General features: G+C 36.6%; 1 protein-coding gene across 4 annotated transcripts; it reads right to left on the bottom strand.

Moving 5' to 3' along the window:
- Positions 1-713: 713 nt before the first annotated feature.
- On the bottom strand, positions 714-20617 carry LOC105683459. 4 transcript variants are annotated; one of them, XM_012396060.3, is made up of 4 exons: positions 20368-20617; positions 3332-3582; positions 1882-2123; positions 714-1759 (listed from the first exon to the last, which is right to left on the bottom strand). In XM_012396060.3, exons 1-4 carry the CDS (start codon positions 20393-20395, stop codon positions 1756-1758), a joined length of 525 nt encoding a protein of 174 aa, XP_012251483.1. In that variant the 5' UTR covers positions 20396-20617; the 3' UTR covers positions 714-1755. The 4 variants fall into 4 exon arrangements, with proteins under 4 accessions (XP_012251483.1, XP_048508941.1, XP_012251484.1 ...); XM_048652984.1 differs by lacking the exon at positions 20368-20617 and adding an exon at positions 20068-20183; XM_012396061.3 differs by lacking the exon at positions 20368-20617 and adding an exon at positions 17563-18016.
- Positions 20618-21652: the final 1035 nt, after the last annotated feature.

Raw genomic sequence — 21652 nt, 5'->3', positions numbered from 1 at the left:
CGGACCCGTTTTGGCCGTGTAACGAACCGAAAGGTCGCTGCAATGATTATCGTATAATAAAGTCTTTAAATCTTCAAAGCCGTGGATTCGGAGTAAAAGTTATCGTAGTTAGGCTTGGTTCTATACGAGCTATTAAATTCAAGGCGAGATCTCAGAGATTGCATATGCTTATAAACTTACTTTTAATTTTCAGGTATAAGACTCAGAGAAAGAGGAAGAACAGCTATTCACCCTTATTTCTTCCATCCGTGTAAATTTTATTGACGCGGATAGAATATTGTAAGCGTATTAATTTCTAATTATAATTGAAACAAATACAGTGGTTCAGTGGCCGCATGAATATCCAGCAGTAATAATCCACGTGAATTCCGATAAATTTCGTTACGACCTTATTACGTAATGCCACGTGAAATCTGCAGATAAAATCCCTTGAAATCCTCATTAATTATTTTGAAACTTCGTAATTTGAAATATTCCATATTGAGTTCACGCTTTGTGAAATCCATTGAACTTGCCACATCAAATTTCTCTGCAAACTAAACCATTTGAGATTGAAAGAGAAAATTTAATACTTGTAGTTTTGAAATGCGACATTCACATTAACAAAATTACAATCAGATTTTGAGGTCAACGAATTGCCTAGCTTCTAAAGGAAGGATAGAATGATTTTCGGTAAAGGATATTATGTCAAAGAAATAATCTGACGAATTAAATGCTTGCATATCAAGATGTTACTTATTTATCATTTTGCATCGCTGTATAAAAAAAAAAAAAGAAAAAAAAAAGTGTCATCTTAAATTTGTCAACGACCAGTCAACGTACATACATACATATACATATGTAAGAAGTTGTATATTACAAAGATCATTTATACGGCTTGCAGCTTAATGCTATCCAACAGAGTTAAATATCACAATGAATCGGACGTGTTTATGTATAGAGATTTAATAGTAGTAGTAATAATAATAATTATTATAGTAGCAATAATGGCATACAGGTAAGTAAAGCGGGTGGAAACTGTTCCGATGTGTATTTTGTGAGAGAAGTCATCCAGAGGTAGAGAAAATAGTAGGAAAAAAAACATCATTCATAGCGAGGAATGAACTTTATACACAATACAGGTACCGCGATAAGCACATCATTGTTTTCTTCGGATCTCACTGCAGGACCCCCGAAGCTGGAGGTCACTTCGATTCCCCCCTGCCATTCGTGTATCTCGTTAACTTCATTTTACAATTAATATTTCTCGTATTCCTTTTCTTCTTCACCTTTTTTTTCTTCACCTCCTTCTTCTTTGCCTCCTTTCTCTCCCATTAAGTCTTAATTGCCTCGGGAATTATATACAAAATGTTTATAGGAATCCAACAAGACCTCGACTCCGTTAGGTGTGTAGCATGTGATGCTTTCTCGCGTGTTAAAGGTATACAATATGACTGTTTGTATAGAGTCTCGTTTACCAAACACAATATGAGTAAAATTTATACGTGAGTCAAAGTATACTATATACACACACACATATATACAGGGTTCTTTTATTTTTGGTGGTGCGCGCGACAGTGATGGTTTCTCAAGTATCCAAGTAGTAGTTTCACATCGACCTCCGTTATTTATATACCAAGATTACAACCCCTCCTCAAACAAAAGGAGAAATATATCATGGCGTTGATCACTAGCGGTTGTCCCGCGCATTGGTCCCGTTGTTGGTCCCTCGATTATTTTCGTTAGCAGCCACATTTATTTTTATCGTCCCATTATTCACCTGAAAACAATAATGAATAAGCAATGAGAGGAAATAATAATTGAAGACTCGTTAAATAAAACCTGTTGATATCGACTTTATAATCGAGGTACTTTATACTACGGAGTACAAATGATGCTTACCTTGCGTAAGGCGGGGGCGGCGTGGGTGCAATTTCCGAAACCGAAAGTCCTGCGTTCGAGGAACGTCCCACCGAACCGGATATACCGGCGTCGCTTACCCTCTCTACGAATTGTCCAGGATTCAATTTTATCGCATCATCATAACTCGGTGGTGCGTCCGCCACCGCTTCGTAATCTGGTGGTTTTTGTCTGGAACCACCTGCAGGTTCATCGATCGATATAACGTGAATTGGATCATCGATCTGGAACGAGTAAAAATAAATCAATAATGAGGAGAAGAAAAAAAACTTTGGAAATCTTCCCATTAGTTGTTATTACAATCATCGATCTATCTATAACACATCGGGGTTGGAAGGTCGCGTTGGCAATTTTACCTTCTAATAGTCTCATCAACGATCGCGTCGCCCCACGTGTACATACGTGCGTATGTACACGGTTATACACCTGTAGGTATACCGTTCGTTATGTAATACCTCCGAACATCGTACATACCTATATGCATGTGCGTAGGTATAGGTGTTAGGATACAAGAACGGATCTATGAACTCTATCCATAGTAACAATATCCTCGTACAATCCCGCTACTATTAATGTTCCCATAGGTATAATACCTTTCGTCCTAGATGCACACGGATCGACCTGCGGCACTATACACCTGGTCAACGACCTTCCATATCTCAATCCTATGTATACTTGTATCCGTGTAACTACTGGCATATCGCAAGTAAACTACTCGTGCATTTCTGCTCTACACGATGACACGCAGTTATAGCCATACCTATAGACGCACCAAGGTGTGTTACATCCGATTTTATTCCAACAAAACCATCGCAACGGCTACCCTATGCCTGTAACGTTCTTATACGAACAAACCTATGTTGCATACTTCCACGTGGAGACAGGGGGTTGACCCGGATCGATTTTAGAATGTTCCAACTCTTTCCGCCTACCCTATAAGCCGTCTATTCCGCGCTTTCCACCCCTCGAGGTAATTCGGAAGCCGTTGAATTTCCGGCCTAAAAATTGCTTAGTAAAGGTTACAGGATGCGGCTCGTATTTTCTTTTTCTTTTTCTTCGAAGCGTTCCCCTACCGTTTGCAACTATTTTGGAAATTTCGTTTCGCTGCGGGTGATGCGAATCGACATCTCTGCGATAATCACGATCGAAGGACATAAACGTGAATATGTATACATATTCATACGTACAAACTTGAATCTCTGTCAGATTTTACATTCTAGGTCGGTTTGATAAAAATCTAGCGATTAGATCCTTGACCTTTACTTCCGTCGATCTCCTTCCCGTTTCCCTTTGTGAGTTTGTCTTTTACCTACTTTACTTTTCACCATAGGAATCATTTCCGCGCAGTTGCGTTTTACCTGTTATCATCATATATATATATACATATAAGATCATCACGACCGTCATCCAACTTGACTCATACGTGAATTACCTGTGCAGTTATAGGATGATTCGATCTTAATGATACCGAATGTGGTTGAGTTGGTGGGGCGTGAAGCCAACAGCACATTGCGGCGCATATAAGGAGAGCTCCGGCGACGATGCAGGCCACTCCAATATATCTCACCGGCTCGACGTAATTCTCTGCCAATCCCAACCAGTTGATCAGAGCTCCGACACAAAGCAAAACCATCCCATATCGGTAGGGCCGCTGGGACCTTCGGGATTCCTCCAGAGACATGGCTGAAACAATAGGGGGGGAAAAATGATCATTGCAGCCATTAGTTATCCGTCACACTGCCTTTTCGCGTGTAGGCACGAAGGATTCGACTGAAAATTCGAGATAATTTCTAGCCGTGACTTTAATCGTCGTCTGCGGGTATCACCTATCGATACGCTCAAAAAGTAAATTTGGAAGAACGCTCAATATTTTATGTGACATCATCGACATTCCTCGAACACCATAATTAGAGAATATTTTTAGAAAATTCAATTTCGTAGAATCACTATACGCGCGGGTTCGCGAATCGAGCGACGTCTCGGTATAATTAAAATTGATTTATTTTTTATCCGAATGATGTGCTGCAGCTGAAAGATTGAAAAAAAAAAAAAAATATCGCTCGATAAAAGAGAAAAATAAGTGTTCAGCAATCGAACCGAATGATTACGAAAATTGTAAATGAACTAGGAGAGTTTTCGACAAACATTAAGTTGTACATCAGCTGTTCAAGCGTTGGAGGTATGGATATCATGTAGCGGTAGTTTTGAAAAAATTTCCGGGAAGTCGAATTTCTCATATGAAAAAATAGTTATAATTATACACATTACGCACATCATTGAATATCTTTGGTCATGCAGCACATCGCATGTGAGATTGGATTATTTGTGATAACTGCTAAACGCATATATGTATATGTTTGATTAAATATAAATCCTATATTCTGTATTTTTACCGTCGTTTTCAAGAGGGCATATTTACACTAACGCTGTACATACCAAACCCGCGTAACTTTATTAAATACCTTTACGTGTATATCGGATGTACGATAATTTGCGACCTCCATACCGTGCACGTTTGAGTCTGAAGAAAAAAAGAAGGGGAGTACCCGCGAAAAAGAAATCCATTGTTACAACTCTCGAAGTTATACCCCACGACGTATATGATTGTGCACATAAGTAATACATACTATATGCATATTTATGTGCACATAGAGCACCTCGTATTATTTATTTATCTTCCTTGAACGAAACAAACGATACCCTCAAGTATACTTCAGTGCAGGTTCATTGGACGCACGTGAATGCCAGGAAAACATCTCGCTGCCGCGGTGCATTGAACATTATGTACTTCACTGATATGACGTGGTCAAACGACGGTTACATTTTTTATACTTTTAATTTCCCGCTTTTCTACGATCCTAATACCCTCGTTGCAGCGGCGTGTATTCCAAGGTAAGAAAATATCTACCCGCAACAGGTTTAGTTTTCATACACCCGTAATGTGTGAGTAGAAGGGTTCAATAATCGCGATATTAATTTAACGGACGATAATAAATTATTATTCATATCGCATTTGAGTTTACTCGTTAACGAAGCGTTTACCTATACTCCGAACCTAAAATTAATCGTTACATACGATGTATTTATATCAAAATTTCACCATCCTACTAACAATCAGTACGTACTCTCTACGTACATCACACATAGGTACATACGTGCCTAAAAGATACCTGCGCAAATATTCGCATTTACATCTGTTACATACTGTTATACATATTTGATACTCGCGTGTGTACTTATCCGTATAGTTTCAATACATACTCTTATTTATCGTGTACATACGTATAATATGTGTGCATATATTTTATGCGTGTGATTTACAATTAGTATAATATTACGTGTTAATTTATTGAAATTTTCAAGGACCCCCTAAATTTTGAGGACATTTGAGGATCGTATGTATGTGAAAATTTTTTAGAATAGTATTGTGAAAAAGTTCGACAAACTTTACGAAAAAGAGAACGGAATTTGTTCATGCTTTTATCTGTTTTCTTCTAGTTTCTCCCTGTTTTGCCGTCTGTCTTCTTTGTTCATTTATCAATTTATTTTTTGCGTTACAACAAAAAAAAGAAATAAAAAAGGTGGTAACAAAAAAGGTGTCGAAAAATAAACCACGTTTCGATGGAAAACAAAAAAAAATCAAACAGATTCGGAATTATGGAAATGACATGTATTCGATACCAACAATTTTGAAGCAAAAAGAGATCTGTGAGTCAATGAAAAGGTACCGAATATGGTAGTTACTTTATAACCACCCCGTATATGTTTGGATGCACATGTTTCTCACGTATGTGAATCTCGTGGTATCCCCGTTACAAATTTTGCATCTATATGTCGGTCGTTTTATTCAAGCATGCAACGCGTATGTATAATTCCGTCGTCGCGATGTTTGGCCCACTTTCGTTCATCGACTTTCATTATCGAAGCGCCATTGTTTTATATTTATATGTATATCTATATACTCTATATACCTACATAAATATATAATGCTAGTCTAGGTCTTTACCACAGCATACTCCTTATACTGCAGTGGTCTTTACCGAAGTGCCACGCCTTCTTCTACAGTCTACACCGTATACGACGAGTAGAAAGGTCATAATTTTGTAAAATTGATAAAAAAAAAAAAAAAAAAAAACAGGATAAGAATAACGATTCTCGCGAATTATTTCTATGTCGTGTTTCGAATTCATTTCTTTTTCTTCTTTTCCTTTGAAAAAACTGTACTACAAGTCTATACCTAATATTCTTCCGCATGTATGTTTCACGGTCGCATAAAAAAGAGTAGGAAAAAATGTTTGATTCTACAAATAAATTCGTTATATCGCGAGAGAAACTATGGTATAAGTCGTAGATATGAATTTACAATAAAAAAAACGTTGGAACAAAAGAAGGCACGTTCATCCCACATTCTGAGATAAGATTTCAGTCTAGCTATTACGAGATAGATTCTACACCCATCTCACGTACGTTAAGATTACATCTTTATAAGATCCGATAAGGGGTCGATAACACGGTAATATTTATATCTATCATTAAAAATTCAAACATTTACGAGCAAAAAATCCAACTAAATGGGGGGAGATCAACGAGTAACGAATAAATACCTATACCTTTTTTTTTTTTATCCCGTTAGAAATCTTGTACAATTGAGACTGACGTTTTAATCAAGTCATTCGTTTATTGATTGATTTATTTTTTTTTTTCATTTTTTCACTCACGATTGTAAATAATTTCTATCTAAAAAATCAGACAATGCATGCACGCAACGAAGAATAATTAATTATGTGCATCTGGTGATTAAAGAATAAAATAAAAAAAAAAAAAATCATACATACATGTGTGCGTCTCTACATTATACTTTTTCTCTCGTACATATTCAAACGGTGCGATAAAAAGATGAAACGGGAATGAGATATGTGGCTATTTACGTCCCTATATAGTAACGTAATTGAAAAAAAAAAAAAAAAGAAACACTACGCGAGGAAGTTTTTCGAATGCATACAGATATGCATGGGTATATGCAAAAACATATTATGTTTATAAATGAGAGCGAGTTTAAAAAATTGCGACAATTTTCTGTTTTCTTCGTATATTACCTATTTATTTTTACACAAAACTGTTGATACGTGCGTACCGGTAGGTGGTATATCTGTATACCTCTATACATACATAAGCTCGTTATCGTCATCCGCAACTTACGATGATTTACGTCTACGACATGGGTACGCACAAATAAACGACGTACAACACACGCTATATTCGTAAGATAATACCGGTGCACCCATGTGTTCACATGTGGTATTAAAAATGTCGATATTTGCGAATATATGCACATACATTTTTTACATTACATGCATATATATATATATATATATATATATATATACCCTGTGCTGTTTGTATACCCGAGTCGGTTTCTATGGCAATTCGTCGGACGTCAAACGATGAAGTTTATAGATATTCTGTGTTATAGGTATGTAACATTCCGTATACACACCTATCGTACGTACATGTGCGATGCACATACATACATGAGTAACATGTACCATACCCTCTATACATATATACTTATCGTTCAAAACGTCATCTGTGTACGTAGTAGTCAAGTGTTATATTTCAATCAAAGTCTCACGATGAAAATTTTAATTAAATACGAAAAACTTAATTTCCCTTTCTTCATTTTGCTTCGCAGGCACGTAAGAACTCGTTATCAGAGGGCTGATACAAAGATACACTTCGCGGCGGTGAAACGGAGCGCGAGCTTACGATAAGAGAAGGTTTTTCAAGCTAGCTAATTTAAAGCTGTAACTATAAACACGATACATATAGGTAAGTATAGTGTGAGGATAAATAGCGCGAATAACACATACCGTGTAATAGGTATGTAAAAAAATGTTCGTCAATTTAAATAGCGAAAAATTTTTGTGAATTTTAGGTACGTCAAATGTTTTAGAGATAACTTAATGAGTCTGAAAACGATCAACGAGAAATTTTTTTACTACTCATTACCCTTTTTTACGTACCGAGGGCATTAACATAAAATATATCACTGAATGAAACTTGGACCGAACCGTATTATACGAGAAGACGTATGATTTGCATAGCTATGTATACGCGAGATATAGTATACAGAATTATATAAATGAAATTATATATACCTATATACGTGTACGTACGTATCACATTATAACGTGCGCGCAGACAGCGATGATAATAAAGAACATGGAGAAAAAAAGAGAGCAAATGAGGATAAAAATAAGTCGACTGTACGTAAATATATTATAATCCAAATACCGAGATAAATACAAGTGATACGAGAATAGCTGTCAAGATCAGCTGTTCGAAGTTTGACGGTTCGAGGCGTCGGCGGCGTCGTCGGCGTCGCCGTCGCCGTCGATTTTATATGTAGAAAGGAAAAGTTGAGTGATCCGCAGAATTGACGCTCAACAATTTAACGGTGTCTTATAATTTATGACCATATATAACCGGTTATTAAAAGATAAAGTGGTATTCATCAATTGAAACTAGTTTAACCGAGCAATCGCTGATTCGACTATATCAATTTTTTTTTTCTTCATTTCTTTCCTTTTTTTTTATTTTTTCAATTTCTATTTCTTCGTAATGTAGTTTCAGAAATCTATTTACGAATCTAAGATAATATTTTACAATGCACCTACATATGTATATGTATGTATAAAAAACGAATGTTGCACGTTACATGTACGTGTTGTACATATCGTATGTACAACGACATTTCTCCGGCATGACAATTTTTACATGCACATAAAATATCCCGATGTGATTCATTAGGATACCGTACGTACGGGATATGATTCACAATTTCTTAAAATCATCTGTTCCGTTATTAAATTTGCCGCATAGAGTTGTCCCATTTTCAATCGGATCGTAATCTCGCGGATCGCTGCGAAGCTGAGAAATAGGTGTCGATTAAAAATTTCGTACGTAAAATTTTTCTGAATTTATAAAATTTTACGAACCAAAACTATTCGCCCTTCAATTTACGCGTATATCCTTATTCAAAAAACGGTACAATGCCTAAAGGCACAGCGAATCGAAACGTTTAAAACGGACCACCGTGAACATTACAGCAGCATCATCATCATCTGCAAATTCAATGTAGTTAGCACTTAACCCACGGATTAATTATTATTGACTCATTGTTAGCAATCTGTTACAGTTATAATAATAATGACAATGAATACCACGGGGCTATATTTGTGCACAGGGTGTCCGCGAAAAAATGGAGTCCCAGCTCTCATACGCCGCAACCGGGTCGCGATGTGGAAAATAATTTCGTTTGCGAGAAATATAATAATTGATTTACGTATACGAATAACCCGGCATCGAAGAGTGATAGGATTCTCATTACGTCTCCTATATAGGCCAACGCGAAGGTTTTAATAGGTCGTAGAATGTTGTTTCTCTTTAGTATTTCATTATGGTTACTATAAATATTTATGTATACATGCATACCACACAGCAGCAGTAGCAGTAGCAACGGTAAGGAGAGCTGCAGAACTCTGTGCCAAGTTTCTCCCAACGACGACGACGACGACGACGACGGCGACGACGTGTTGGGAAACATTGGAGAGTTTTAATCGGCATAAGAAAAGCGAGTCTTGCTTCGCTAGCCTCTTTGATCCGACAATCGATCGTATTGTCGTTATATCTTCGAAGACCGTCGAATAGCGAGCGTTGAGAAAATAGTCCGTCAGTTTGTACGTGAGAAGAAAAAAAGGCCGGAGAAAATGAAAAATGAAATGCATGATGTACAGGTACAACGTGCTCGTAAAATTGAGCACCGTTGTTAAGCTTTTTCTTCTACGTTTTTTTTTTTTTTTGTTGTCATATTCCGTTATCACATATATTTCTACATCTATACTCGATACGGCTATATATAGCGAATTTTAATCCGTGCAGTACGAGGTGATACGATGACGAGTGCGTGCTTCAAATTATCCCTCTATATAATTTACAATATAGATATGTTGCGTTCATATGTATGAGAAATTATTCTACCTGCATAACAGTATTCCTAAGTTCATGATTAACACGGCAAACATACGTACACCGTAATTATAATAAGATTCATTTACTAATTGAATGCGGCATATAAATATACGTCGTCGTCCATCGCGTATACGTAGACAAGTGTTAAAACGAACTATATAAATAGGTGTATAGATGTAACAGACCCTCAATAGAGGAATATAAAATACGGTATAATTCGATGATGATGATGGTTGTACGTATCCATATAGTATACGCTTGATTATTGCTTAACAATAATAATTTAACCAAGGTTAAATTTATTATTCATTTATGTATAATGTACGGCTTTTTATTGTTAAGAATGATCTGCGAATGTACGTTACGTTACATATACGTATAATATACACACATGTGCGCTGTATAGTTTTGAACTACTGTGCGTAGGAAGAAGTACACACTGCGATACAAAAAACTAAAGTCAAAAAAAAAAAATTATCGTCACATTATGTTTTTCTCGAGCCGAATATAATTATGTATAATATCTGGGTTGATTCGACGATTATAGGGTACAGATGAGCGGAAAAAAATTCATTAATTTTGCGCTAGATTTTAGTCAGAAGAAATTTAATTTGATCGTAAAAAAAATTTCACGGTCGCGTATACCCACCGGTATACGATCGTGTAGGAAAAAAATCTAAAATAAAATTTAAAGAAAAAAAGAAGAAAAAAAATTCAAATAAATAAAATAAATCAGCGATGACGATGAAAGATTTTACAATTAGTTGCCGTTACACATGGTTCTAATCGTGCGATGACCGGGGGCCTTGAATCACGTCGATTCGAATCGATGATAAAACATTCATACGTAGGTATGTACAGATACATAGATAAATCAGGTAAAGGGTAAGCTTCCAAAAATCGATGAAAATGTCGGAGATAAAGATTGCGATAAGTTTTTCATCGCCAATTAGAATCGTTGCAAACATCAAGGCGAATAAAAAGCACATGAGTGTGAATTGTGATATAGAACGAACGAAGATTTTGTATCTAGCTCACGAAGCAGAAGATATTCAACCTTGCAAGGTTTGCATGAAGCTAATGATTAATTGCGATGTAAAATTAATACAGTCATTGAAATTTTGCAAAACAGCGAGGAAATCTAATAAATAAAGTCATTCCACGATTCCCTACCTATCTTCAAACAAGGTGGTAATCTGACCTTGCAAACTCCGTACAAGCTACGACTGCCAATAACCTTTAACGCGCCTGCAACGGCGTCAACAGATGTGTACGTATACGTACGGGGTTATACTTGGATAATAATTTGCAAGGTTGAATTCGCACCTTGTTTAATAATTATTGTAAAATTACTTTATTTGTCGTAGACTTTCGTCGGAATGCTTCGAATTTTCAATGATCGTCGTTATAACATCTGCGCACCTGTAATCATGTACGCAAACTTTCAAAGGTCGTGTCTATATCTCGTGCTTTTTCAGCTGGATGCACAATTTTTTTTCCCCCTGTCAACGTCTTCGGCATGAAATAGGCGACGATTTCGCGAGGGATGGAAAATATAAGATATTGGTACGATAAACGGATCGTATCATCGTACGTGTATCGCATAGATCTTTCGTTGCGGATGATTTTTTCCCTTGAACTTTAAATTATGGATCATTACCGGACCTAGGCGTCGTTTTGCCAACAAAAAAAAAATAAATAAACGAAAACAAAAAAACGCCCAGCGCGCTTCGTTCGCGCAACGCGAAGATGAAGGACCTCGTCGCGCGGATTTTGTAAACCGACGATCATTCACACCGTAGGAACATCGAACATCGGGTTGTGAATCGTTGTTTCTTTTTTTTTTTGTTTTCATCTATTTGTAGATATACATAATATTGTACGTAATATGAGTATGTACGTAAGTAAATACGTATTGTCAAAGTTTGACATCACGAAATAAATTATTTGCAATTGGTCAATCACCCGCGTTATTATATAGGTGTATACGTATGCCTGTATTGCTCAACTTTTTCACGCGTGTATGTGTATGTATACACCTCCTCGCATGTGCACGTATACATGATATTTAGGCGCCGCATTCATCATCACATAGGTATATCTAGACATATGTCGTAACGTTGTATATATAACCCTATAAACTACATAGTATATCTATACATACCATAAGTTGCACACATTCGAGTGGAGTAATTATAAATTCGCAATACCTGCACTGCAGCAGCAGCAGCAGGGTATAACCTTCAAATATTGAATGCCGATGAGCAAATTTCATATCGAAATTATGAAGAAAGCACAGAGATACCCATCTATCTTAATTACAAAAACTTCCAAATTCAATATTTCAATACACAGACAGAACTTATCTCGCACACATACATACACGTATCAATTAGTTGATATAGCCAACGTATATCTACAACTTGATCAATTTAATTCTGATGCGGTCGGTCGTATGATCGAAGAGTAATTGAAATGAGAATGAATGTTATATGCGAGCACCATCAGTCGTCATTTAAATCATCAGACCTTTCAATTAAAACAGAAGATAAAAAGGAGCGAAGAAAAACAAAAGGAAAATTCACGAACGACGAGCATTCTATTCCCTCCCTCTATCATAAATTTATTTAATTTTTCATCCGATTATCTATACTTTTCTATTTATTGATATTATTCTTTGAAAACTGGAAACCGAGATGAAGTTTAATGTCAAGGTCCAAGCGAAGAGATGCAACCATGACTCATATATTTAAAAGTCATCAGATTTCATATAGATTATATCATTATTTTTTAATTGATTCACATCATACTTTAAGAAAACTGCCGATCTTACTACCGCGGTACTTTTTTTTATCAATCAAAACGTAGGACATTAAGAAAAAAAAAGTAACAAAAAACCTGCAAGGCGATACTTCGAAAATATTTACAAGTATAAATCGATTCTCTAGTCTAAAATTATGTTAGTTTGATTGCCACTTTTTTTGACAAGAGACATTAATTTTATTGTCAAAAATGCACGCGGATGTGAATGAATAAATTATGGGTTTTTTTTTTTTTATTTTTAAACTAAAGACAGAAAAAACGAAGAGAGAAAATAAATTAAAATAAAATTGCCGTCGTCATTTCTCAACTGTTATTGTCATCGATGATTCTCTTTTTTCCCCCTTATCCTCCTTCTTCCTCATTTCTCTCAAATAAGCAACAGCTGACGATATCGAATACGCTGTGTACGTATATTGCTGCGAAACAATGAAAATGCGAATACAGCCAAATCATATACTCGTCTAAATGAAGGAAGTTTGAAATTGTTCGTTAACAGAGAAGATTTAAGAAGGTATGTACGGACGGGCGATCCGGTTCTTCTGCGAACGAAACGAACGAAACGGTAGTTTTCAGTTCAACCTGTTTTTCCTACTGGTAACAAGAACGACGACGATCACATCGTGTGCAGTTGGAGATCGACGTTACCGCAGAAAGTACACGTACACTCTATACTGACACGACGTACAAAAAATACTTAATTTACAATCTCATTGAAATATATGCGCTTCCGTTTTTCCGTGATGAAAAATTTTCAGATAACGCCAATTCGGTTATCTACGTTATTTTATTGGTAATTATATTCGGTGACACATTTCTCTATGGGTTTCCGGTCGGAAGAAATAAAAAATAAATAAAAATGGCGCCATAAATTCTCTCCCTCTCTGCGCAACGTAACAAGGGCTGCTGCTGATCGCGATGCATGATGGCGGTATAGCGTGTGCATCGAGTGAAAATATGATACGGTGCAACGATTGAATATTTTGTTTTCAGTGTTTTTTTTTTTTTTTTTTTTTTTTTTTAATCTTCTCCCGCCATTCTTATCGCGTACTCTATTTTTTCAAGACCTAGCACAGACGCAACACATTAAAAAACCGTTGAAACGTCAAAATGCGCTACAGTATACTTATAACGTCGCTGCAGTTAACGAATAACAAATTATTTCGTTTCAATGGTCCGCGCAATATAGCTACAATTATATCTTGTACTCATACCTATATGCATACACACGCACGTGAACAACTCTTTTAGTGTAGAGTCTGAAGAATGAGAAGATAAGTGAATTTTCAATGTTTTCTCAATCCTCAGTCGAGTCGTTCGGTTTTAATAATAGAAACAGAAAAATCAAATGAACAAAAATTGAGCGAAAATGAGAAAAAATATTCTACAGATCACAACGGGCGACTAGTGTATGCATACAATAATTTCGTTCGCTAGTCACTCGACACAGACCCCAGAGATTTGTCTATTTTTCGCAATGGTATGACAATAAAATTAAAAGAAATAATGAAGAAGAAAAATGTTTACTCGAGACTGACTTCATCTTCATCTTGTTCTTGTTCTTCTTCTTTTTCTTCTTCATTTTGTCAAAGCTAGATACAATTTTTATAGACGAGGCCGAATTACGACCTCTCATCGGGATGGCGACCCGCAAAAAATATGGTACATATCTATGTATCCATACGACGATGTACTTAAGTAAGATTGAACAGCTGTTGAAGGTATAATAAGAATCGCGCAGGTGGTTTTAACTAATAAATCGAAAAATTCTTGTACTCGCATGTTTGCATATGTTTGACGATTGATAAAAATATATGTTGAGCAATTAATGAATACATACATATATACACGTACAATGTACGAGCGAATAAATATAATTTTCTTTTGTGCATTAATGAATGGCGTATTAGATCGAGGTAATGGGTATATCACATTGTCATTGAAGTTGATTATTTCGATCGTGTGCAGCTCCTAAATTTTATACACTTGCATGTGCGTATACGTGCACATACGTTACATACTACTACGCAGTTTTTCATAGGGCGTTTGTGAAATGGGTTCATCATCGTCGTCGTCGTCATTATCATGATCATGTAAAATATATCCTTGTATAGTAATTTAATCGTCGAGAAATTATACATATTATTCAAGTCTTCACGATTATCCACCTCCGCGCACCGGTTGCACGCATTGATAATTTAAAATAACGTTATAATATACTTCCAATACGATCGAATTGCCTCATGTTTGTACCGCACAAATACCTGTTGGCAAATCAAATGCAACTAACTCACTCGTACTTTCGTTACACGGATAAATACGGATGCAGCGGTGGTCGTTTTTTCGTTTCTTTTTGTCTTTCGTTTTTTACATTTAAATTTATCTCATTTATTTATTTTTTTTTCATTTTAAAGTAGGACGTTTGAAAAATTTCAATTAACATATGACCTGCTTTCGATTTTTCTCGACAAACTAAACGTGTACGTTATATAGGTATACCGCAAGGTGTTTGTTAAAAATTTATTTTATTTTATTCATAAATTGTTCTCTTCTTTTTTCTTTTGTAACTGTTAATTCTTTCAACTGTGAAAAGAACGACTCGAAATATCAAATATTTTCGGAGTTATCGTATCCTGTTCTTCAAAATAATATCAATAGTTCTACGGTATTGAAACTTCAAACGCAATATTATCTCGAAACTACATTCTCAAAAACTGCTGCAGCTTTAGCTCAAGAAGTTATTGATCGATTTGGCTGAAAGAGTATTGTTTGGGGTCAAAATTGTCTAAAAAATGGTAAAAAATGAGCTACTTTGATTAAAAAGCTCACTCAATTTTTTAATTATGTACTTTTTTTAAATAATTTTACAGGTTTAGCCTTTCCTTTGACATGTCAGTAAACGACAAAAAATGATTCATTTCGTTTCAGATCTGTATAGAAAAGATGACACAGCTGTAGCGCAGTTTTTCATGACGCTCGAACAATATATTACGACACACTGTAGAACGCGGCCATTTTGTTTTTGGAGGTAAAAAAAAAAAAAATTTCCCACATCAAAGATGTAATAAAATAATATTGATACTTCGCAATTAGTTTATCACTTTTGACAAAATTCACAAAAAATAATTTTCGAGCGTCTAATTATATTGCTCCCCCCTTGAATCTTAAATCAATTCTTGAATTTCTTCATCGGTAAATTAATTAGCATGTGTTGGCGAGTTACACGTATTCGACACAAGTGTATACCCATTTGAAATCGATAGAAAAACTAGGAGAGAAAAAAAATACGAAAAAATTGATGCAAACATAATACGGTGATTAAAATTTTCGTAACGAGCGTGCAAGCGCGATCGAAATCTCAAAGTATCACTGGCTTCGGGATTAGATTTCCTTCGATTAGTGCAGGCTAATCAAAGTTAGAAAAAAAGCGGGAATTTTTTAAAACCTGACTAATGGTAAGTATCGTATTTTATGTCATTCCGATGTGTTTTGGTCATTTTTTTTTGTCTCTTCTTCTTTTTTTGGCTTAATAGTTTCGCAATTCCTTTAACCCGTGGACCGCCACGATTTGGTCCTCCGTAAAAACCTCTACATCCAGTGTAACGTATACAAGGCAAAAATATTCAATAAAGTTTTGCCAGAAAATAACCCTATCAGTCTCCAGTACAAGAGAGTTGAACAATGTCAAACCGCCGAAGAAGGAGCAGGAGGGGTACCATGCGGCCCGAAGAACCATTCACAGTGGTTGCAACGGATGACGATTCTCTCTCACTCTTTCTCTTTTTCTCACCTAGTTTATTTTTTCCTTCAGTCGCGCGGTTGATCCGCGGCGATCAAGCGAAAAGCCATTCACTATTTCCCAATTGCAGCAAAATATAGTCGGACTTCATCGACACGTATTATAGGTATCAAAACAAAAAAATTAAAAAACACACGTGGGATAAACTAAAAGTTGAGAAGATCTTTGATAAGATTTGTCAGATTAAAAAAGACGAAAAATAAGTTTGACCACTTTTTGCTTTTTTGCAACAGTGATTCATGTGGATAAGCAGGATATAGGATACTACATGTGAAGTACGGATGTTTATATGTGGCAAGGGGGCGGGTCGCATAACAATTAAATGATCGCCATAAAATCCCCCTCTCCGCCGGAGGTGCATATTTTTAATGAGCAATCGAAACATAATAAACAAATGACGAATAACTGGTAATCGTGTTACGGGACATAGACTAATTTTTTCCCGTTACCTATTTACAAGTTCGAGTGTCTTTTAATTCAAGAATTATCGTATCGATGGATAAAATTTTTCGATAGGCATCAAAGAAAAAAAGAATCTTCGTATGATCCTAAATCGTCAAAAGCCGGTACGCAGATGCGACCTGAATAATGAAGATGCGAACAAACGAACCAGAAGAGAGAATGAAAAAAAAAAGAGGTGCTAGAAACTGTCGTCTGTCTAATTGAAAATCGTTGATCGTTAATACGAGTATCGCCATGACTATTATTAGCGTATAGCTGATTCTCTTACACAGCAGGGACCTGGCCGGTCCATTACTAGTTTATCGAAAAATCTAAATAATTACAACAAACTGTATCAGCAGCATGAATCAATCGTTGAATTAAAATCGAACATTATCAACGTCGGATCAATAAATTCTGTCGCTGGTTTTACCGTCCAAGTTCAATTTGCTGCGAATCATCGTTTCATTGGGAACACTGGGTGGACTTCGTTGTCGAATTTGGAAAATGTACTTTTAAACTTTCATCGTTACACATCCATATCGTGTACCGTAAGGTATACATATATTTACCTGGGCTGAATGTAGCGGCCGGGTCTGACAGTTTGAATGAATTTCTCTGATAACTTTCCAACTCGAACTTCTCACTGCTACAGGTGAACTTCGACCCGATCGACGAATTACGATCGCGTCACAGCAATCGCGAAAGATGCAATCGCGCGTGAGAACTTTCTTGTTTTACTACGAAGACTACCGTTCATACTATACATCAATTTATCATTTTCCATAAATTCATCACATATACGTATGTTGTATACGTGAAAATGGACGAGGATGATGATATTTTGGTAGATATCTAACGATACGAACAATCGCCGCACTGTTGTACATTTATTATAACGATCTAGAAATTTGAACAATCTTAATTAATTCACCAACAAGCGCAATTCGGCTCCTGCCTCTTTGGCGGACTCCGCACGACTGAGTGAATCAAACAAACTCTGCAGACTGAATCAGTGACGACAACCGACTCGACGACGACGACGACGACGACGACGACGACGTTGGCCCGTCTCGCAATAAACCGAACGGTCGCACGCCCGCGCCACTCGCGTAGCTTCTATCGCTGTAGATGTATAAAATTGATATCGTCGTCGATCGTTTTAGGATAGACAAAAGGTGGCGGACGATTAAATTTTCACGTCTGCAGAGCGACGGAATCGCGTTTTCCGTTCACGAAGTCAACGTGCATTGCCGTGGGGCGTTTCGGTATCCCAAGACCGAGTGAAACTCAGCAGCCTCACGAATGTTTCGTCGATTCGTTTATTTATTTTTTATTTCTCCACGTTGCGAATTACTTGTACGCCGCTTATCATTTTTCGTCAGATTAATTTCTCTCGCTCGTTATCCTTTCCTCGGGATTCTCGGAAAACGACGACGATGACACCGCGCTCTTTGTCTGCGGAGCATTTTGTTGTTCTTTTTCCTTAGCCACTGAAAACCTCATCGCAACGATCTGTAATTGTATCTCGACGTTTGAATTCGGCTAGATTAGATTCAAATAATTAGCGCAGCGTCGCGCGATGCGCGTCAACGATCGACGCGATTCAGAATTTTCGAAAATCGAAAATCATCAATTTTATCACGAATTTTATTGAACGAGACGATCGGGTGTGGTGAGCTCAACATGTAGGCGCATATATTGCCTCAGTATCTGACGATGAATTATTGTGATTTAGTTCACAAGAAAATGACTCAACGATTCCATCTAATTCGTGTAGAGTAAATGGTTTTCCGCATCCGTAAAACCACCTATACCTATACAGTGCGATTATATCCCTATTCCATCGAAACGGGTTATAAGAGATGTCTGGGCCATGGGCTCAGTCTTTGCGTCTTGCGGAGCAGCAGCAGCAGCAGCAGCAGCAGTGCCGCCACAGGTATCCGGACAAGGTCATTCTGTAGATCGGAAAGTAGCGTTGCAAGTTTCATGTATCATTTAAACGTGTATACAGTTACCGATATACTCAATTTTCTGTATTTTAACACAATAAAAAAAAAAAAAAGGAAAGAGAAAAAGGAGTTTAATTAGTCGAACGTGTATTTTATATGCAAATGCTGAACAAATTTCGCGGTGTGTTAAAACAGCAGCAACGGTCGAAAATGGCGTTTTTTTTTTTTTTTGTTTTGCGATACGGTTTTCACAGAGACGAGTTTTTGACAATTTCTACGCTGTAAGTAGCGCATGTAAAAATTTTCTTCAAATTATACATGCCCGTAAGCGCGCACAATATGTGTGTACACCTCGTACGTATTATTTCTGAAGGATGTTCCGCTTCAAACCGACAAACAGCAAGTAACAGATGGTCAATATTTCACGTGATCTATTATATTATTTGGATTATAGATTACATACGTAGTTTCCGTTCCGCAGTGTGAGCTAAAAAAAAAAAACGTGTAACCGAAAAATGATTTTAGCATCATGCACATATACCGTGTACGGCCGCATTTTTTCGATTGGCTGCATCTACGATCAAAATCGTTCGATCAAAATGGGGCAGCCGAGTAACATACATACATATATATATATATCTATGTAACTATAACGATTGCATGAAATTACGAATTTATATATTTTATCTCTCATCTCACTAATCTCAAGTATAAGTCGCTTTCGCGTCGCCCCCAACCGACGATAAGGTGTTCGTCTTGTTTTTTTAATTTCCAATTTTTTTTCTATTTTTTTTTTTTTCAAATTCGAACCAAATCAAAGCAATTCCCGTTAGTAGTCTCTATTCGTAGCGGTATATATACAGTAGAGTAGCGATAGTCGGAAGTAAATAGGCACGTATTAATAATGATAATGATAATGATAACGAAAGATATGACGATGATGTAGATTATCGATTGCGTCCCGTGGCCGTAAGAATTATTATTGAATAATTCCCACGTAATGATTTATCGTTGAATACCAAAGCATGGATGTAGAGTAGAGACAGAGAAAGGAAGAGGAAGAGATTACGCGCGGTTGGAGAATCGAAATGTTGTATATATAGGTATATAATTTATGTCACAAACCTTCGCTGTTTTCCCATATACACACACGTATAGAGAACATATGCACGAGTGTATACCTATGTGTATATCTGAACACACCGACCTTCGATAGCGATCGCCGCACGATTTCGAATAAAGAGAAGGTCTGCACGCAAACCTCCCGTAGGTAAAACGAAAGAAACAAAAACAAAACAAAAAAAAACAAAAAAAAAAACGAATAATTAGCAGAAAAAAAATTTCAAACGAAAACACCCACCCTGAGTTGCACGTATGAAATGCATAAATCTATACCGATGTGCGGTAAATTATTTTAAAGAATACCTCTCAGTCTTTCTTCGTAGATGTACATGTTCAATAAATCCGAAGAAGTCTCGATCGGTTGTGACGATAGGATTAATTAGACGATTCGACGTAATGACCGATTGCACAAAATAAAACAACGTCAGAGTATTCGCGATCAATTTACCACCCCTAATATATCACGTGACTTATGTAATTCGGCGTTTGCTTCTATACCGTCGATTAAGGAGGAAATCCACGGTCGAACTGACGAGTAGTTACGTTACGTACGAACTGGGTTGAAGTTACGAGTGAAGCTGCATAAAAAAAGGAAATAAATAAATAATGAAATGATATGAAAAAAAAAAAAGGGATAGCGATCGAAGAATTGCGATGGCCGCTGTACAGCCTGTGGAGTGGCGATAAGCTGCCGCATTATAGACTTTACGATTAGCCGCTTGACGCGCGTTTGAAACTCACGAGGTACGGAGGCGTAGGTATAAAATAAATACGTCGATGTGTCCGACGTATCCCTTATTACTTTTATACGCTGTATACAGATATTAAAGGTGTACGCAGCGTCGTCGTAATTAGACACAATTGAGAATTATGTTACACCTTCTACAGAGCGTTTCTGTCAAGGCACTTGAAATTATATTATGAAATTGTACGCGGAGCGCGCTTCCATTTTATCTTCTTACGGATCGCGTATAAATTTGAAATAATATCGTCGTGGGTGAATATGTGAGTTGAAATCGCACTACCTTTCAACGATTGTAAATATGAGATTTCGAGAAGGAAAACTAAAAATTCTGCTACCAACACCATCGGCTAAGAAACCGCAATTTACACGTTATACGCGTTGAACGATCACGTCCGTTTATACGGAAGAAATGTGAACGGATGAGGTTTGTAATTTTGTAAATCCTGCAGAAACCGCACATCCTTGTTTTGCCGATGTGTTTACACTACGCGACAGAAATTTCTTAATGATTTTATACATATCTACTTTTAATTTGAATCGAAAGTAGCACATGTGAATTGGTAACAAAACGCACCGAAAAAGCGCTAAAATTCAAATAATATATAAGGCTTAATCGTGTTAAACTTATACCTATACGTGAGTAACTATACCTATAACGTGTACAGGTGTGTATATAGTACGTGCGTAGACTCTATTTCGCGTGGGAGCTTCGTGGGCTTTCGAAATTAACTTATATATAGTTTACGTTGATAAAGGTCATGTAATTATATATGTATATTTTTATGTTTTTATTTAATCATGTAAACGCGTAGGCACGGCGCCTATTATTGCGGATTATTATCG

The sequence above is a fragment of the Athalia rosae genome, chromosome 3 (assembly GCF_917208135.1).
Source record: "Athalia rosae chromosome 3, iyAthRosa1.1, whole genome shotgun sequence".
NCBI classification, from domain to species: domain Eukaryota; kingdom Metazoa; phylum Arthropoda; class Insecta; order Hymenoptera; family Athaliidae; genus Athalia; species Athalia rosae.
The sequence above is the reverse complement of the archived record's forward strand: the minus strand, read 5'-3'. Positions and strand labels throughout refer to the sequence as shown.